The following is a 16900-nucleotide window of genomic DNA, read 5'->3' as shown; positions in this document are numbered from 1 at the left end:
CCTGCTCCTCCGATCGGAGCCCCAGCAGTGTAATTCTGGGGCTCCGATCTGTTACCATGGTAGCCAGGACGCTACTGAAGCCCTGGCTGCCATGGTAAGCTCCATGCTGCTGTGTGTACTATGCACAGAGCAGCAGGCAGAGTGTGAGCTCCTATTCACCCTGATAGAGCTCTATCAGGGTGAACAGGACAAGGGTTCTAGTCCCTAAGGGGGTTAAAAAAAAAAAAAAAACACGCACCAAAATATTAAGTATAAATGAAAAAGAAAAATTTACAAAAAAATAAAAAAAATACACGTTAACAATAAACATATTAATTTTCAGCAGATTTGTGTAGGAAATTTTTTTTTTTCAAAAATGAAAATTCCCAGAATATTTATATAAATTATCGGCTATCGGCCTGAAAGTTCACAAATTATCGGTATCGGCCCTAAAAAATCTATATCGGTCGATCCCTAAAATGTATAACAGGTGGGTGGTTCAGATTCTGGGGTTTTGATGTATGCTGACAACAGGGGCCCCTTCTGCCGGTGAACATGCACAGACCTTGCTGTTCGATACCAGACAAGGCGGCACACGGACCCTTAGGCCTCTTTCAGACAGGCGTCCCTGATTTGCTCCGGATGCGTCCCGGGTGCATTGCGGGAAATCTGCACGAGTGCGCACACAATTTCAGTCAGTTTTGACTGTGATTGCGTTGTTCAGTTTTTATCGCGTGGGTGCAATGTGATTTGCACGCGTGTGATAAAAAACTGAATGTGGTACCCAGACCCGAACTTCAGTGTTGTGTAGATGTTATTATTTTCCCTTATTACATGTTATAAGGGAAAATAATAGCATTTTTGATACAGAATGCTTACTAAAATGTGGCTTTGAGGACCTGCAAAAGGACCTTTGATGACGTGATCCTTCTATCTTCATTCAGCAGGACCTGCGCTGACATCTCTGCGCTCAAGATTACGTCATCAAAAAGGTCCTTTTGCAGGACCTCAAAGAAGAAGCAAGAAGACGATGCCGGCTGCGCGATCAAGTGGATGAGAAGAGTTGATTATTATTTTTTTAACCCCTCAAGCCACAGAATGCTATTATTTTCCTTTATAACCACGTTATAAGGGAAAATAATACAGTAAATTGACTTTAATCAATTTACTAACATCATCTCCTAGCAACCATGTGTGAAAATCGCATCACATCCGCACTTGCTTGAGGATGCGATGTGATTTTCACGCAGCCTCATTCATTTCTATGGGGCCTGCGTTGCATGAAAAACGCAGAATATAGAACAGGCTGTGATTTTCACGCAATACAGAACTGATGCGTGAAAATCACAGCTCATCTGCACAGCTCCATTGAAGTGTAGGGTCAGGATTAGTGCGGGTGCAATGCAGTTCACCTCGAATATTGCACCCGCGCGGAATTCTCACCCGTGTGAAAGGGGCCTTAAGCCTCTTTCACATGAGTGAGTTTTCCGAGCGGGTGCAATCAGTGACGTGTACGCATAGCACCCGCACTAAATCCTGACCTATTCATTTCAATGGTTCTGTGTACATGAGTGTTCTTTTTCACGCATCAGTTCGTGCATTGTGTGAAAAACGCAGCATGTTCTATATTCTGGCATTTTTCACGCAGCCCTGACCCCATAGACTTGAATGAGGCTTCAGTGAAAATCCTGATGGCCAGGCAGTAGGCCGACCCTGAAGGGCAGGGGGCAGGCCGACCCTGAAGGGCAGGGGGCAGGCCGACCCTGAAGGGTCACACAGGAAAAAAAAAGTAACCTATTTTTATGGATAGTCCAGAAATTTCTGGACAGTTGGCAACCCTGACACGGATCCTGAAGGGCAGTGAAGGGAGGCTGCACGTCTCTTAGGTATGGAGTGACAGAGCCTATGAGTGCTGTTGTACAAGCTCAGTCATGTGCCGTACGTACATAGCTATTCTCCCCTAGAACCAATGTTGTAATAATTAGGTGAAAAGTAAAATTCCAGGTCATTTCTAAAATGTTAGTGGTTACGTACAGTAAGAGCTGACATAAGCATTTTCTGTCAACATTTTGTGAGTAGTCCTGCAGTCAGCAATGAACTAGACGTGCAAGTAAACCAGTCACAGCCATGACTCCATGTGTGATAGGAAGTCAATAATGCTCATGTTTTAGCTTCATATACAGAATTTCACATTTTTTGTAGGTGGGAACCATAGAGGATGCTGAACTAAAAAAAAAAAAAAAGGCTCAATGTGGCACACGTGAAGCAGATTTCTGTCATCAGTATCACAAATACATATACAAAGGAGTAAGGCTAGGTTCTCATCTGTGGTCAAATTCTGGTTATCAAGTCCACCATAGGAACAGAATACCAGAACCTCCAAATCTAGAATATTGCGGGCCACTAGCAATGCCCAGTGAGGTCAGTCTGGTCTCTGGCATAGATACCAGCAGGACAAAATACATGTAGAGGTATTTTATCCTGTTTTTGACCCAGAACCTCGGCTGCAGATGTCAACCTGGATTAAGCTACAGCTCCTGAGCCTATCACCCAGATTTTACCAGATTTCCTTTTAGAAGTGTGGGAAAACCCAATGAAACTTTATGGCAGCCATATTGGTTGTTCATAATTTTTAACAACTTGAGGGCAATTTAGAAACTTCTCTTTCAGGTCTCATGCACATGGCAATGGCATCCTTACAGTAAGTTACACGTCTGTATTAAAGTGGTTGGCCCCTCTGGGACACCGATGACATATCGCTAGGATTGGTGCAGGTCAATCCTCTGGAACCTGCAGGAGAGGATACCGCGCTGTGCAGCACGCTCTTAATTCATCATTATGGGAGTTTTGAAACTAGCCAAGCAAGCGCAGTGAATAGACGCACAGTGCAAGAGCAGCCATATCTCCGATCACCGCTATTTTGGCTGCTGAAAATAGCCGAGCCAGAGCTCTGATATTTTCAAAACTCACTAGTGATATGCCATCAATGTCCTAAATGGATAAACCCCTTTAAGCACTGTGTTCCGCCATACGTTGCCTCCTTGTGAGATGTGTGGTCCCCCAGAAGCAACTATTCCCGAATACCTCATTCAGTATGCACTGAGCATGTACCTTTGTATGAAGTCAGCAGTATTTGGTGGTAAAGTATGGATCCATAGATTTCTATAGGTGCTGTATTACAGCCTTGTGTTTTTGTAGGCAAATGTTGTAATTTAGTGACTTTGCATTTTGTCCTGAGGGAGGCCTGGCTGACACGTCAGTGTTCGGTCAGTGATTTCCATTAGTGATTTCTGGGCCAAAACCAGGTGCGGGTCAAAACCACAGAACGGGTGCAGATCTTTCCATTATACCTCATCTCTGTGGAGGCTCCTCTTCTGGTTTTGTCTCACAAATCACTGATGGAAGTCACTGACCAAACAAGTGTGAACGAGGCCCGACATATTTCTTATACAGATGAGGTGGAGAGAAGCATGCTGTAAGCCTCAAACAAAATGGTTTGTATGATGGACACAGCAACGCATGTTCAGGTGGAACCAGTCTCTTCGTCAGGAAGATGCGTCACAGTTCAGAGCGGCAATTGGCTTTCCAGGCCTACCACTAAGCTAGAGCCCAAACAAATATTTGACACCCATTCTAACCTTTTACTAACCCCTCTACTGCTTCATTAGAAACTTTTGTACATGTGGGGCAAAGGAGCTGTATCACATCTCCGAAAACACCTTTAAAACACTAAAATCTTCCTGGTAAACTCAGATTTCTCCATTTGCAGGTTACAGCCACTAATAGAGGCCACTACACCTCTCAGAGGGGTCGTCACTCAGCTTTCACTGGTTAGATTAGTTAGTCAGGAGTCTGGAGGATAACCCATTTCAGACCTGTAATGGCAGCCATACAGGTGGTCACCTAGCTTTACCGGGGACAGATATATCTAAAAGGTAGCGTCCTTTTACATGGACAGATTTCTGCCCATCCTGTGCAGACTGATGATATACCAGTCAACTGCTCCTCGATTAAGGAGATTTTACGGTCAAATAACCAACAATTTGTGCGGCCGTTCATTTACGTTGTTGTCGGCAAGACATGTTCCAGTTACATAAGGAGATGTGCTGCCGACAAAGGAGCATTTTTCTGCCTGTGTAAAAGAGTCAATCAGCCGACCAACAAGCATTTGATCGGTGGGAGTTTACAAGTGGCAATCATCGGACGAAGGAACGTTCCTCGGAAAGTTCATTCTGATGATTGGCCTGTGTAAGGGGCCAGTCAGTGTCACACAGGACCTCAGAGTTACGATAAGGAACGTTGAGTTGGAATAGAAGACTTCCCAGTGATCACACACCATCTTCTCTGACACCCTCCATGTTCTTCACAGGACCCCTAAGCTGCGAGAAATGGTGACTGGAGGAGCCGGCCTCATAAGAAGGATCACTTAAGTAACACGTTGGCATCAACTTACATGTGACTTGTTAAATTGGAATTTCACATTTCTTCTCAGGAGGTTGAGCAACAGATTTCTTGATAACTACATTAAAATACTTCACAGATCACCATTTCCTTGTTCCCCCACTAGGCCCTACCCCAGTTACACAAGAGTTACTAAACCTATATATAGTGAATAGTAGCACATTATATATATATATATATATATATATATATATATATATATATATAAATATATATTTTACACACACAAAGTACAGTATATGCATGATATAGACGAAATACAGTAGGTACACAACGTACTTGTATAGATTTATGTACACAAACACGCACACGAACCTCACACTGTACATACAATGTACATTATATACGGTGGATATTAACATACAGTAGGTATACCTATAGAGGAACAGGATACAGCCACAACATGTGATCAGAGCACACCCTTTACGGTACATGAACACGAAAATAAACTCAACACACAAACGTAACCTATAGAGTAGCATACATAAGTATATAACAAAATATATACACTTTATATACCCCACACATACATGATCTGCGTGGCATATACGGTATACGCACCCATAGAGCTTATACATGACTGACACTGTATGCACACAATACACAGACATATAAAGAAGTATAGGGAGGGCGATCAAGTGTCACCACAGCTGACAGAACAGAAAGCGGTGGGGTCTGCCGATCAGGCCTGACAGCAGCAGTAATCCTGACGTGTGACAGCGCTGTCCTGGGCCGTCCGATCTGCCCGGCAATGACGCCACCGCCTGAAGTTCACTTGCCATCCGAACTCCTGTGCCAGTATGACACACAGCCCGGCGGTGCCAGCTCAGCGCCTCACCCGGCAGAGCTGGCGGAATAAGGAAATGTAACCAGAAAAGACTAAACGAATAAAAGAGACGGTGGACGCAAAGTGCAGCCTGCGGGGCAGACACATCATATGATCGCGCCGTAGGGATCCGTGTACGAGCTCCTGCAGACAGTGCAGTCTGGGAAAGGTCACAGCGACATCCAGGCGCACACAGCATGGAGACATCCCCCCCCTCCCTCCTTCCCCAGTAGTCAATGATCCCAGTGTAGCTTACCCCTCCTGGATTTGGGCGAGCTCTTCTTGCTCCTGTGGCTGGCAGCGAGCTCTTCCTCTATGGCAGCTGCTATCTCTGGGTTGTCTACTCCATTGTACCAGACTAAGAGCTCCTCTCCCGGCTCAATTGGCTGCAGGAATTACAGAGACAAATATAACACCAATCAGAGGAGAGGTTGTTAGTACATTGCAGAGAAGGGAGAGAAGCAGGCTCAGGGCCAGAGGGCGTGGAAGCAGCTATGGGGATTATAAACAGCTGTACTCTGCACTGGCTGCATACTAACCAAACAGGAAGAGCAGTCCAACTAGTCAGCCTGCAAGACAGGGGAGGAGGAGGAGGGGGGCTGCCCGAGCAATGGCTTTCCAATCAGCCCCTCTGCTGGAAGGAGGACTGCATGATCCACACTCTGCAGGCTGGGTGGCACAGGAAAGGGCAGGGTGGCACCTTGCCCTGGGGAAGAAGGGTTATGGCTGCTTATACCAGTGACAACGAGCAGTCTGCCAAATATTTTTAAAGGGAACCGGTCATCGACTTTATGCTGATCTCACTGAGGGCAGCGTAAAATAGTGACAGAAATGCTGATGTCAGCGGTGTGTCACTCATGAGCTACAAGTAAGGGCTCTTTCACACCTGCGTTCTTGTCTTCCGGCATAGAGTTCCGTCGTCGGGGCTCTATGCCGGAAGAATCCTGATCAGGATTATCCCCATGCATTCTGAATGGAGCGAAATCCGTTCAGGATGCATCAGGATGTCTTCAGTTCCGGAACGGAACGTTTTTTGGCCGGAGAAAATACCGCAGCATTTGCTCCGGCCAAAAATCCTGAACACTTGCCGCAAGGCCGGATCCGGAATTAATGCCCATTGAAAGGCATTGATCCGGATCCGGCCTTAAGCTAAACGTCGTTTCGGCGCATTGCCGGATACGACGTTTAGCTTTTTCTCAATGGTTACCATGGCTGCCGGGACGCTAAAGTCCTGGCAGCCATGGTAAAGTGTAGCGGGGAGCGGGGGAGCAGTATACCTACCATCCGTGCGGCTCCCGGGGCGCTCCAGAGTGACGTCAGGGCGCCCCAAGCACATGGATCACGTGATCGCATGGCACGTCATCCATGCGCATGGGGCGCTCTGACGTCATTCTGGAGCGCCCCGGGAGCCGCGCGGACTGTAAGTATACCGCTCCCCGCTCCTACTATGGCAACCAGGACTTTAATAGCGTCCTGGCTGCCATAGTAACACAAAGCATTTTGAAGACGGATCCGTCTTTAAATGCATCCAGTACACTTGCGTTTTTCCGGATCCGGCGTGTACCTCCGGCAAGTGGAGTACACGCCGGATCCGGACAACGCAAGTGTGAAAGAGGCCTTAGTGGTTGCCAAGAACCAGCATCATAATCGCTGCAGCCCAGGCCTTGAGAAGAGTCCAGTCTACCTGAGAAGAGTCCTGGTTATCCATAATCTCCTGCTCTCTCGCCATCTGCTGATGGTTATCAGTTCTCTCCTAAAGAGAAAGCAAGAAAACTAGGTAGAAGACTGTCAGTCATCAGCAGGAGAGCAGGAATTCATGACTCTTCTCAGGTGGCCGTGACTCTTTTCCAGGCCCAGTCTGCAATCATTGTGATGTTGGTTCTCGGCAACCACTTACTTTTAACTTATAAATGACAGATTGCTGAAATCATCTCGCCTGTCTCTCCTTTATGCTTCCATTAGTATGGGCAGCATAAAGGTGATGACAGGTTCCCTTTAACTCAAGATGAAGCCAAATGTAGGCAATGTCATCTTCTAAAGCGGAAATAAAAGAGAACAGAGGCTAAAGGGAATTTTCCCCAAAAATTAAAAATAAATAGAATAGTAGAAAATTCTATAGTTTCTGCTTTAGGCAATATGTTTGCCACCCAACTTAAAGGGGTATTCCCATCTCCGACTTTGGGGGCACAGTACCTATACTTATAATGGAGCCTGCAAAGTGCCGCAGGGCGCACCGCACTTGCACAAGTGCCCCCCATTAATTCCTATGTGAGCTCCGAAAATAGCCGAGCGCTGGTTCAGCAATTTCCGTCAGCCCCATAGAAGTGAATAAAGCTTCCCATTGCAGCTCAGTTATTTTTGTTGCTCTCTTATGAATGAATGGAGGGCAGCCACGCGTGCTCGGTGCACCCTGCAGCTCCGTTCTAAGAATAGGTGTGCGTCCCAGAAGTGTGACCCGCACCTATCAGACATAGGGGGCATATTCTGATGGTATGCCCCCAATGTCTGAGATGGGAATACCCCTTTAAGTGTTTTTGATGGGGTTTCTTATTTAGTAATATTTTATAGAGACATACTTTGAAGAAAAAAAAAAGCCAAAAACACAATGGCCCAGATTTACTAACCCTAAAAAAGGCATAAGCACAGAGCGTCTGTCTAGACCAGCACCAGATATGTCACAGGGGCTCAGGCTGGTGATGAATCTGGTGCAGGGACGGACACTTCTGACTTTATACCAAGTATTGGTTAACTTACCTTCAGACAGATTTTTACACACACTCTTAGGCCTGACCCCTTTCCTATGAAGCTCCATCCCTTTCAGCTAAGCCCCACCCCTTGTCAAGCATGGTGGGAAGGAATGTGCAAACCCTAAGGCCCCTTTCACACGGGCGAGTATTCCGCGCTGGTGCAATGCGTGAGGTGAACGCATTGCACCCGCACTGAATGCCGACCCATTCATTTCTATGGGGCTGTGCACATGAGCGTTGATTTTCACGCATCACTTCTGCGTTGCGTGTAAATCGCAGCATGCTCTATATTGTGCGATTTCCACACAACGCAGGCCCCATAGAAGTGAATGGGGCTGCGTGAAAATCGCAAGCATCCGCAAGCAAGTGCGGACGTGGTGCGATTTTCACGCACGGTTGCTAGGAGACGATCGGGATGGGGACCTGATCATTTTATTATTTTCCCTTATAACATGGTTATAAGGGAAAATAATAGCATTCTGAATACAGAATGCATAGTACAATAGTGCTGGAGGGGTTAAAAAAACAAAATTTAAAAAAATGTAACTCACCTTAATCCACTTGCTCGCGCATCCCGGCATCTGTGGGGACGTCACTCCGGTCATCACATGATCCATCACCATGGTAAAAGATCATGTGATGACCGGAGTGACGTCACCACAGGTCCTTTTCCTGCAATGAGCAAAGAAGAAGACAGAAGAGATGTCGGGCTGCGCGAGCAAGTGGATTAAGGGGAGTTAAATTATATATAGTTTTTTTTTTAACCCCTCTAGCACTATTGTACTAAGCATTCTGTATTCAGAATGCTATTATTTTCCCTTATAACGAAGTTATAGGGGAAAATAATAATGATTGGGTCCCCATCCCGATCGTCACCTAGCAACCGTGCGTGAAAATCGCACCGCATCCGCACTTGCTTGCGATTTTCACGCAACCCCATTCATTTCTATGGGGCCTGCGTTACGTGAAAAATGCACAAAGAGGAGCATGCTGCGATTTTCACGCAATGCACAAGTGATGCGTGAAAATCACCGCTCATGTGCACAGCCCCATAGAAATGAATGGGTCAGGATTCAGTGCGGGTGCAATGCGTTCAACTCACGCATTGCACCTGCGCGGAAATCTCGCCCGTGTGGCCTAAATCAGGTAATGTGTGTATTATTATACTATAGACTTTAAAGGGAGTTTGTCACCTCAATGTGGCCATATACATATATATAGTGCTTACATTGTCCTATAGCACATCTATACATGAATGTAACGGTACCTTTGTCTTTGTCTTTACACTTGCAGAAGCTGGAAAAAAAACTTCGATTCATATGCAAATGAGCACTCGCAAGTGCCCAGGGGCGGCGTTCACTGTGTTGGAGCCCAGGCTGCTCTGCCTTTTTTCATTGTTGCCCCAGCCTCTGCATATGCCCGCCCTCCCATTTCCTTGCGTCATCCTTCGGTGTGGCTGAGATACGCAGTGGCTTCCATGACATAATAGTACGTCATGTGTCGAGAAGGGGTTAAAGGGTAACTGTCATATTTTTTTTATTTGCTAGTTTATTAGAGCTGGGCATGTGTACCTGAGTTGTAAAAATATCTGTAATTACCTTATAATAACAGCTTTCATTAATGTCCCCTGTCCCTTTCCACTGTTCCCTTAAAAGATCGTTGCTAGGGCCTGTCTGTCTTCCTTTTAGTATAAACAGAAGACAGAGGGGCGGTCCGTCACATTGTATGCCTGCATTAGGCTTCAGAGTGAGAAGGCGTGTCTCTCAGTAATCCAATCTGATTGGCTGGCAGGGAGCTGCTGGCTACAGCAAGTGTGTATGGGAAGTGAGGGAAAGCAGTTTTGGCCTCAGAACAGGCAGAGGAGCCATCTTGAGAAGGTCCTCATCATACTTTATGCATAATGCTGCTGCTGCAGCAGTAACGTATGCCAAAATAGATTATTTTTATGAAAACATGACAGTTACCCTTTAAAATAAAAAACATGACACACTTACCTGTTTCTCCAACGCCGTTCTCTGTGGCCCTGGCCCAGTCCTTCTGCACCATAAAATCACTTTTATTAAAAAATCTGTTGCATATTGCCATATACTAACATCCATAACAGAATTGTAAAATTGTTGGCTCTATACACCACCACAATGGATTTGAAATGAAACAAACAAGTTGTGCTTTAACTGCAGACTGTCAGCGTTAATTTGAGGGTATTTACATCCAAATCAGGTGAATGGTGTAGGAATTACAACAGTTTGCATATTTGTTAAGTAACCAAAAGTAATGGGACAATTGGCTTCTCAGCTGTTCCATGGCCAGGTGTGTGTTATTCCCTCATTATCCCAATTACAATGAGCAGATAAAAGGTCCAGAGTTCATTTCAAGTGTGCTATTTGCATTTGGAATCTGTTGCTGTCAACTCAAGATGAGATCTAAAGAGTTGTCACTATCAGTGAAGCAAGCCATCATTAGGCTAAAAAAAACCGGAACAAACCCATCAGAGAGATAGCAAAAACATTACGAGTGGCCAAAACAACTGTTTGGAACATTCTTAAAAAGAAGGAGCTCAGCAACACCAAAAGACCCGAGAGACCATGGAAAACAACTGTGGTGGATGACCGAAGAATTCTTTCCCTGGTGAAGAAAATACCCTTCACAACAGTTGGCCAGATCAAGAACACTCTCCAGGAGGTAGGTGTATGTGTGTCAAAGTCAACAATCAAGAGAAGACTTCACCAGAGTGAATACAGAGGTTTCACCACAAGATGTAAACCATTGCTGAGCCTCAAAAATAGGAAGGCCAGATTAGAGTTTGCCAAACGACATCTCAAAAAGACTTCACAATTTTGGAACAACATCCTATGGACACATGAGACCAAGATCAACTTGTACCAAAGTGATGGGAAGAGAATAGTATGGAGACGGAAAGGAACTGCTCATGATCCTAAGCATACCACCTCATCAGTGCAGCATGGTGGTGGTAGTGTCATGGCTTGGGCATGTATGGCTGCCAATGGAACTGGTTGTCTTATATTTATTGATGATGTGACTTCTGACGAAAGCATCAGGATGAATTCTGAGGTGTTTCGGGCAATATTATCTGCTCATATTCAGCCAAATGCTTCAGAACTCATTGGACGGCGCTTCACACTGCAGATGGATAATGACCCAAATCATACTGCAAAAGCAACTTTAAAGGGAGTCTTTCACCTAAAATGACCATTATACACCACAAACATCATGATATCCATTACATTCCCCATATTATAATCTTACCTTTCATATTGCTGTCCGTTGCCTATTCTCTCTTAAAAACGCTTTTAATCCATATGCTAATTAGGTTTCCTGCGCCTGCGCACTCCATTACCCACTAGGGCAGAGGCAGCAGAGCATTTAATGCGCATGCGCCGGCCCGATCTAGCCGGCGGAAGTAAACTACCAAAATATCGGGATGTACGGGCCGGCGCATGCGCATTAAACGCTCTGCTGCCTCTGCCCTAGTGGGTAATGGAGTGCGCAGGCGCCGGATCTGTCATTGACTGGAGGATGGTATCTCAAGAACCGAGGGCGGGCCAGAGGGGTGAAAGGGGAGGGGTTTGATTTGAACAGCGCCGTGGAGCCTGGGCACCGGCCGCATAAACGCCGCCCCTGGGCACCTTCAGAACCTAATTAGCATATGGATTAAAAGCGTTTTTTAAGAGAGAATAGGCGACGGACAGCAATATGAAAGGTAAGATTATAATATGGGGAATGTAATGGATATCATGATGTTTGTGGTGTATAATGGTCATTTTAGGTGAAAGACTCTCTTTAAGGGAAAGAAGTGGAATGTTATGCAATGGCCAAGTCAATCACCTGACCTGAATCCGATTGAGCATGCATTTCACTTGCTGAAGACAAAACTGAAGGGAAAGTACCCCAAGAACAAGCAGGAACTGAAGATAGTTGCAGTAGAGGCCTGGCAGAGCATCACCAGGGATGAAACCCAGCGTCTGGGGATGTCTATGCGTTCCAGACTTTAGGCTGTAATTGACTGCAAAGGATTTGAACCAAAAAAAAAAAAAAAAAGTGAAAGTTTGAATTATGATTATTATTCTGGCCCATTACTTTTGGTCCCTTAACAAGTGGAAGGCACATATGCAAAGTGTTGTAATTCCTGCACCGTTCACCTGATTTGGATACCCTCAAATTAAAGCTGACAGTCTGGAGTTAAAGCACATCTTGTTCGTTTAATTTCAAATCCATTGTGGTGGTGTATAGAGCCAAAAATGTTAGAATTGTGTCGATGTCCCAATATTTATGGACCTGACTGTATGACTTTCTGATTGACTTTTGGAAGGTAGGGTGGGCAAAATTGCATTCTGACTTTTTAAAATTTTATTTATTATAGGGTTCTCCGTCTGGGGTGAATAATACGATAGCTTTAGTCTGTGGGTCAGTACAATTATGACGATACCAAATTTATATATATTTTTTTATGTTTTACTAGTTTTTTTGCATCATAGAATGATTCAGCAATTTTTTTGTATCTCCATATTCTAAGAACCACAACTTTTTAATTTTTACAAGGCGGCTGTGTGGGTACTTGAATTTTGTGGGACTGTAGTTTTGTAGACTTTTTAATCACTTTTTAGATTCTTTTTTTAGGAGGTGATATGACCAAAAGCAGCAATTTCTCCCTGCTATGGGACTTAAATGGGTTGTGCAATCAGAATATATTGATGACCTATCCTCAGGATAGGTCATCAATATATGATCGGCAGGGGTCCCACACTTGGCACCCCCACCAATCAGTTGTTTGAAGAGGAGCTGGTGCTCCATGCAAGTGCTGCTTCCTCTTCATTACACTGCCTGTCATCTTTGAAGAGAGTATAATTACAATTACTCACTATATGCACTTGAATGGAGTGAGTACTTGTAATTCCACGATGCCACCGCTGCAAGGGAGATGACAGGCAGTGTAATTTGGAGGAAGCAGCACTTGCATGGAGCACTGCCTCCTCTAACAGCTAATTGGCAGGGCGGCCAAGTGTTGGACCCCCGCCAATCAGATATTGATGACTTATCCTGAAGTAGGTCATCAATATAAAACTCCTGCACATCCACTTTAAAGTTACAATAGTCTGATCCTTTGTATAATACAATGCATTAGTCATATTGCAGTGTATTTTACCTGACAGTTTTACACTGACACTTCGCCTATTAGATCCTGCCTCTAGGGCCAAATAGGCTTACGTAAATAGCTATTTCCACAGGCCTTTGCTCAATGGGGTAGAGAGAAAACCCCCACCATCTATAAATTACTCAAAGTAGGTACTGCGGTCACTATAGACTGCAGTTTTAAAGAAGTTAAACAAATCGGGATTGGAACTAGCTCTGATATTGGCCATTGCAACAGTATGTCAGCTGTATGTTATAGCTGACACCTGCTACTGATGGCACTGGCTCAATTCCAGAGATGCCCCCTTTCACTGCTCAAATTGCCTTGGGAGCTCAGAGGGGGTGTGTTCTTTTCTGCTGCAGCCCTCTCCCTGTAACTGCAGCAGCTTCTAACAGAACATATGGCTGGTGGCAGCTGAGGATTTTACATTGAGATCCAGCCAATTAGCCTTCCGTATACGGCAGAATCAGGGCCCATTAATAGGCCTCCATCTGTCATAGCAACCACTGGCACCCCATGATTGGGTCAAAAGGGGAGGAAGAGGGCGGTGAAAGAGAGCCGACTCCCTCTGAAACCACTCAAATGCCTCAGTCGCTACTGACTGCAGCACGCGGCCTGGATTGAAAGTTTCTATGAGCTATAACAAAAATGGGCAATAGTGTCAAATGCTATAACATTATAAAAGTAGCATTACTCACTTTTATGGCATTTACCACCAGACAACCAATCTTAAGGGAGGCTTCCAGCACTTAAAATTATAGGTCATTATTGAAGTCCATTGATTTTAATAGACATCTGTGGTGCTATAGTGAGCCAAAGAGTCAGCATGCCGAGACACAGCAAATAAAATAGGATTCAACAATTGGATACTATGAAATTATCTGGTTTAGGCCTCATGCACACGACCGTTGTGTGTTTTGCGGTCTGCAAACCGCGGCTCCACAAAACACGAATGGCGTCTGTGTGCGTTCCGCAATTTGCGGAACGACACGGACAGCCTTTAATATAACTGCCTATTCTTGTCTGCAAGGCGCGGAGAGTCTGGCTGTGAGTTGGTTTCTAGCACTGATTCAGACCCTGTTCACACACCACAGCCAGTGAGTGGTAGGACCCCATGCTTGCTGAGACACCGTGACGTGGTGCATGAGGGGCTCCGATATGTTCCTGACTGGAAGATATTGGCAAAGTTCTCAGCTTTTAACATCGGCCGCCTGAGGAATTAGCTAGTATTGTCAGTTGTGTATCATTTTGGTGCATTTTTTGCAGTGTTTTTTGTATGTATATTTTTTCATCTGCACAATGTATCATTTTGTGTAAGATGTTCTTGTGGTGCATGCGGTCCGCCCCGGCATCCTCCATTGTACGCATTTTTTGCTGGGGATTGCAGTTATCTGCGGACCACATGCGGAGGAATTGCTCCCCCGGTTATAGACATGCTACAGTGTCTGGGTTTGGAGCATTTTCACCCGTTTAGGCCACTTTTTTCAGCGAGTTTTTTTTGTCATTATTGAAGTTCATTAATTTTAATAGACATCTGTGGTGCTATAGTGAGCCAAAGAGTCAGCATGCCTAGACACGACAATTAAAATAGGATTCAACAATTGGATACCCTTCAGGGCATGTAGACATAGATTTAATGTAGTATTTCATCACAAATTTTTTTTTGTATGTGACCCCAGGCAAACTGGGAATTATTTAGCGCCCTAGACTAATGACCCAAACTCACAGCACCATAGATTCCTATACCCATAATATGCTCCCCTAAAAAAGAAATTATCTGGTTTAGGCCACATGCACACGACTGTTGTGTGTTTTGCGGTCTGCAAACCGCGGATCCAGAAAACACGGATAGAAAATTGCGGAACGGCACGGACAGCCTTTAATATAACTGCCTATTGTTGTCCGCAAGGCGGACTTGTGTGTTGCGTGAAAATCGCAGCATGCTCTATGTTGTGCGTTTTTCACGCAACGCAGGCCCCATAGAAGTTAATGGGGCTGCGTGAAAATCGCAAGCATCCGCAAGCAAGTGTGATGAGCTCAGTGACATCACCACAGGTCCTTTGACAGGTCCTGAAGAAAGAACAGGAGACCGGCAGCTACGCGATCAATTGGAGGAGGTGAGTTCATTTTTATTTTATTTTTTTAACCCTCACTGGCACTGCGCCACCAATGTTTATTATTACACAGGGGGGAGGAAGAGACTCCTTCTCCACTGCGCTGCTGAGAAGAACATCGGCGGCGGGGCAGAGAACTATCATCTCCTGTGCCCCGCCGCTGTATTCAACGGCAGTGCTTTGGCGGCGGGTCTTGTCGCCATTTGTAAATTCTAAGTCGCATTGGTGACCATTTTGGTCGCCATCTGGAGCCCTGCTCCTCAACCTTGTTTCTTAAAGGGAAACATCATGATTGAATCACAGTAGAGTTCTTTTCTTCAAGTAATTGCCTATTTTATGGATAGGCCCTACTATCTGATCTGCGGGAGTAGACACACTGCACCCCCCCCCCCCCCATCCCAATCATCTGCTCTGCAGTAACTCTGGTGTCAGAACTACACAGCTCCATCCGATGTGTAGTGGTCGAACCTGGTTACTGCAGCTCTGTTACAACAGATTTTAACAGTGGACAGAGCCGTTTACTTTTGGTGCCAGAGTTAGAATCAAACAGCTGAGAGTGTCAGACCGCTACCCGTCACGGATGTAGTAGGGGAGAACTCCAAAAGACAACAAGAAGGAAGAGAAAAGACACTAGGCCTCATTGCTAGGGAAGGAAAAGGGTCATCACCTATAAAACCCTGCTCCTGGCCCTAACTCCTATCCGTATGGGCACCTCTCAATGGTAGAGATGCCCATACACAGGAACCTGGAAAACTCTGGTAGCCCTCGGATGCCCTAAAGGTAATGACAGGGTAGAAACAACCCATACCTTCCCTGGTGAAGGAACCAGCATCTCTCTGAGGCATAGTAAACAGGGAAGGGGGGATACAAAACACAACAAGCGGAACACTTAACTTCTAAGGATGATGGATGAACAGGACTTCAACAAGAACCACACTCCAGCTCTTCCAAAACCAAATGAAGCTATCCAGAGCAAGGAGTGATGGGTAAAGTAAGACTAAATAGGGAGAGGTAAAGGTCACATGATCCACACCTGAACAGGAGGTGTGGACATACCAGCAACACACAGACAAAGTGAAACCAAAAGAGGCTGTCAGATCACTCATGTGCAGTCAGTCTTTCAGACCTTCTAACACCTGTCACAGGTGTGACACTGCCATTCAGATACTGATGACCTATCCGGAGGACAGGCCATCACTTGTAACGGATTGGACAACCCCTTTAAAGCAGGGATTGACCGATATTGATTTTTTAGAGCCAATACCGATATTCTGTGAACTTTCAGGCCGATAGCCGATAACTTATACCGATATTCTGTGCATTTTCATTAAAAAAAACAACAAAAAAAAAACTAACCGTATAGGAGCAGTACAGATTAAGGAACAGTGTGCAAGAAATATGTGGTATCGAGGGGGGAGTAAAATAAATATATATAAAAGCTTGTGAGGTATATATATATAAGGAGTGTATGATGTAGTATATGAGCTGAGGTATATATATATAACACACTGTAACTGTATAATATTATGAGGTATATAAATATATACCTCACATACAGTACAGACCAAAACTTTGGACACACCTTCTCAAAGAGTTTTCTTTATTTTCATGACTATAGTAG

General features: G+C 45.0%; 1 protein-coding gene across 1 annotated transcript in view; it reads right to left on the bottom strand.

Moving 5' to 3' along the window:
• LOC122928874 (PR domain zinc finger protein 2-like) overlaps positions 1-16900 on the bottom strand; it is a 135183-nt gene that overhangs the window by 53187 nt on the left and 65096 nt on the right. Inside the window, 1 exon segment of the mRNA XM_044282166.1 lies at positions 5523-5652. Coding sequence (XP_044138101.1) covers positions 5523-5652 — 130 coding nt within the window.

Source organism: Bufo gargarizans, chromosome 2, assembly GCF_014858855.1.
Source record: "Bufo gargarizans isolate SCDJY-AF-19 chromosome 2, ASM1485885v1, whole genome shotgun sequence".
Lineage (NCBI taxonomy): Eukaryota > Metazoa > Chordata > Amphibia > Anura > Bufonidae > Bufo > Bufo gargarizans.
The sequence above is the reverse complement of the archived record's forward strand: the minus strand, read 5'-3'. Positions and strand labels throughout refer to the sequence as shown.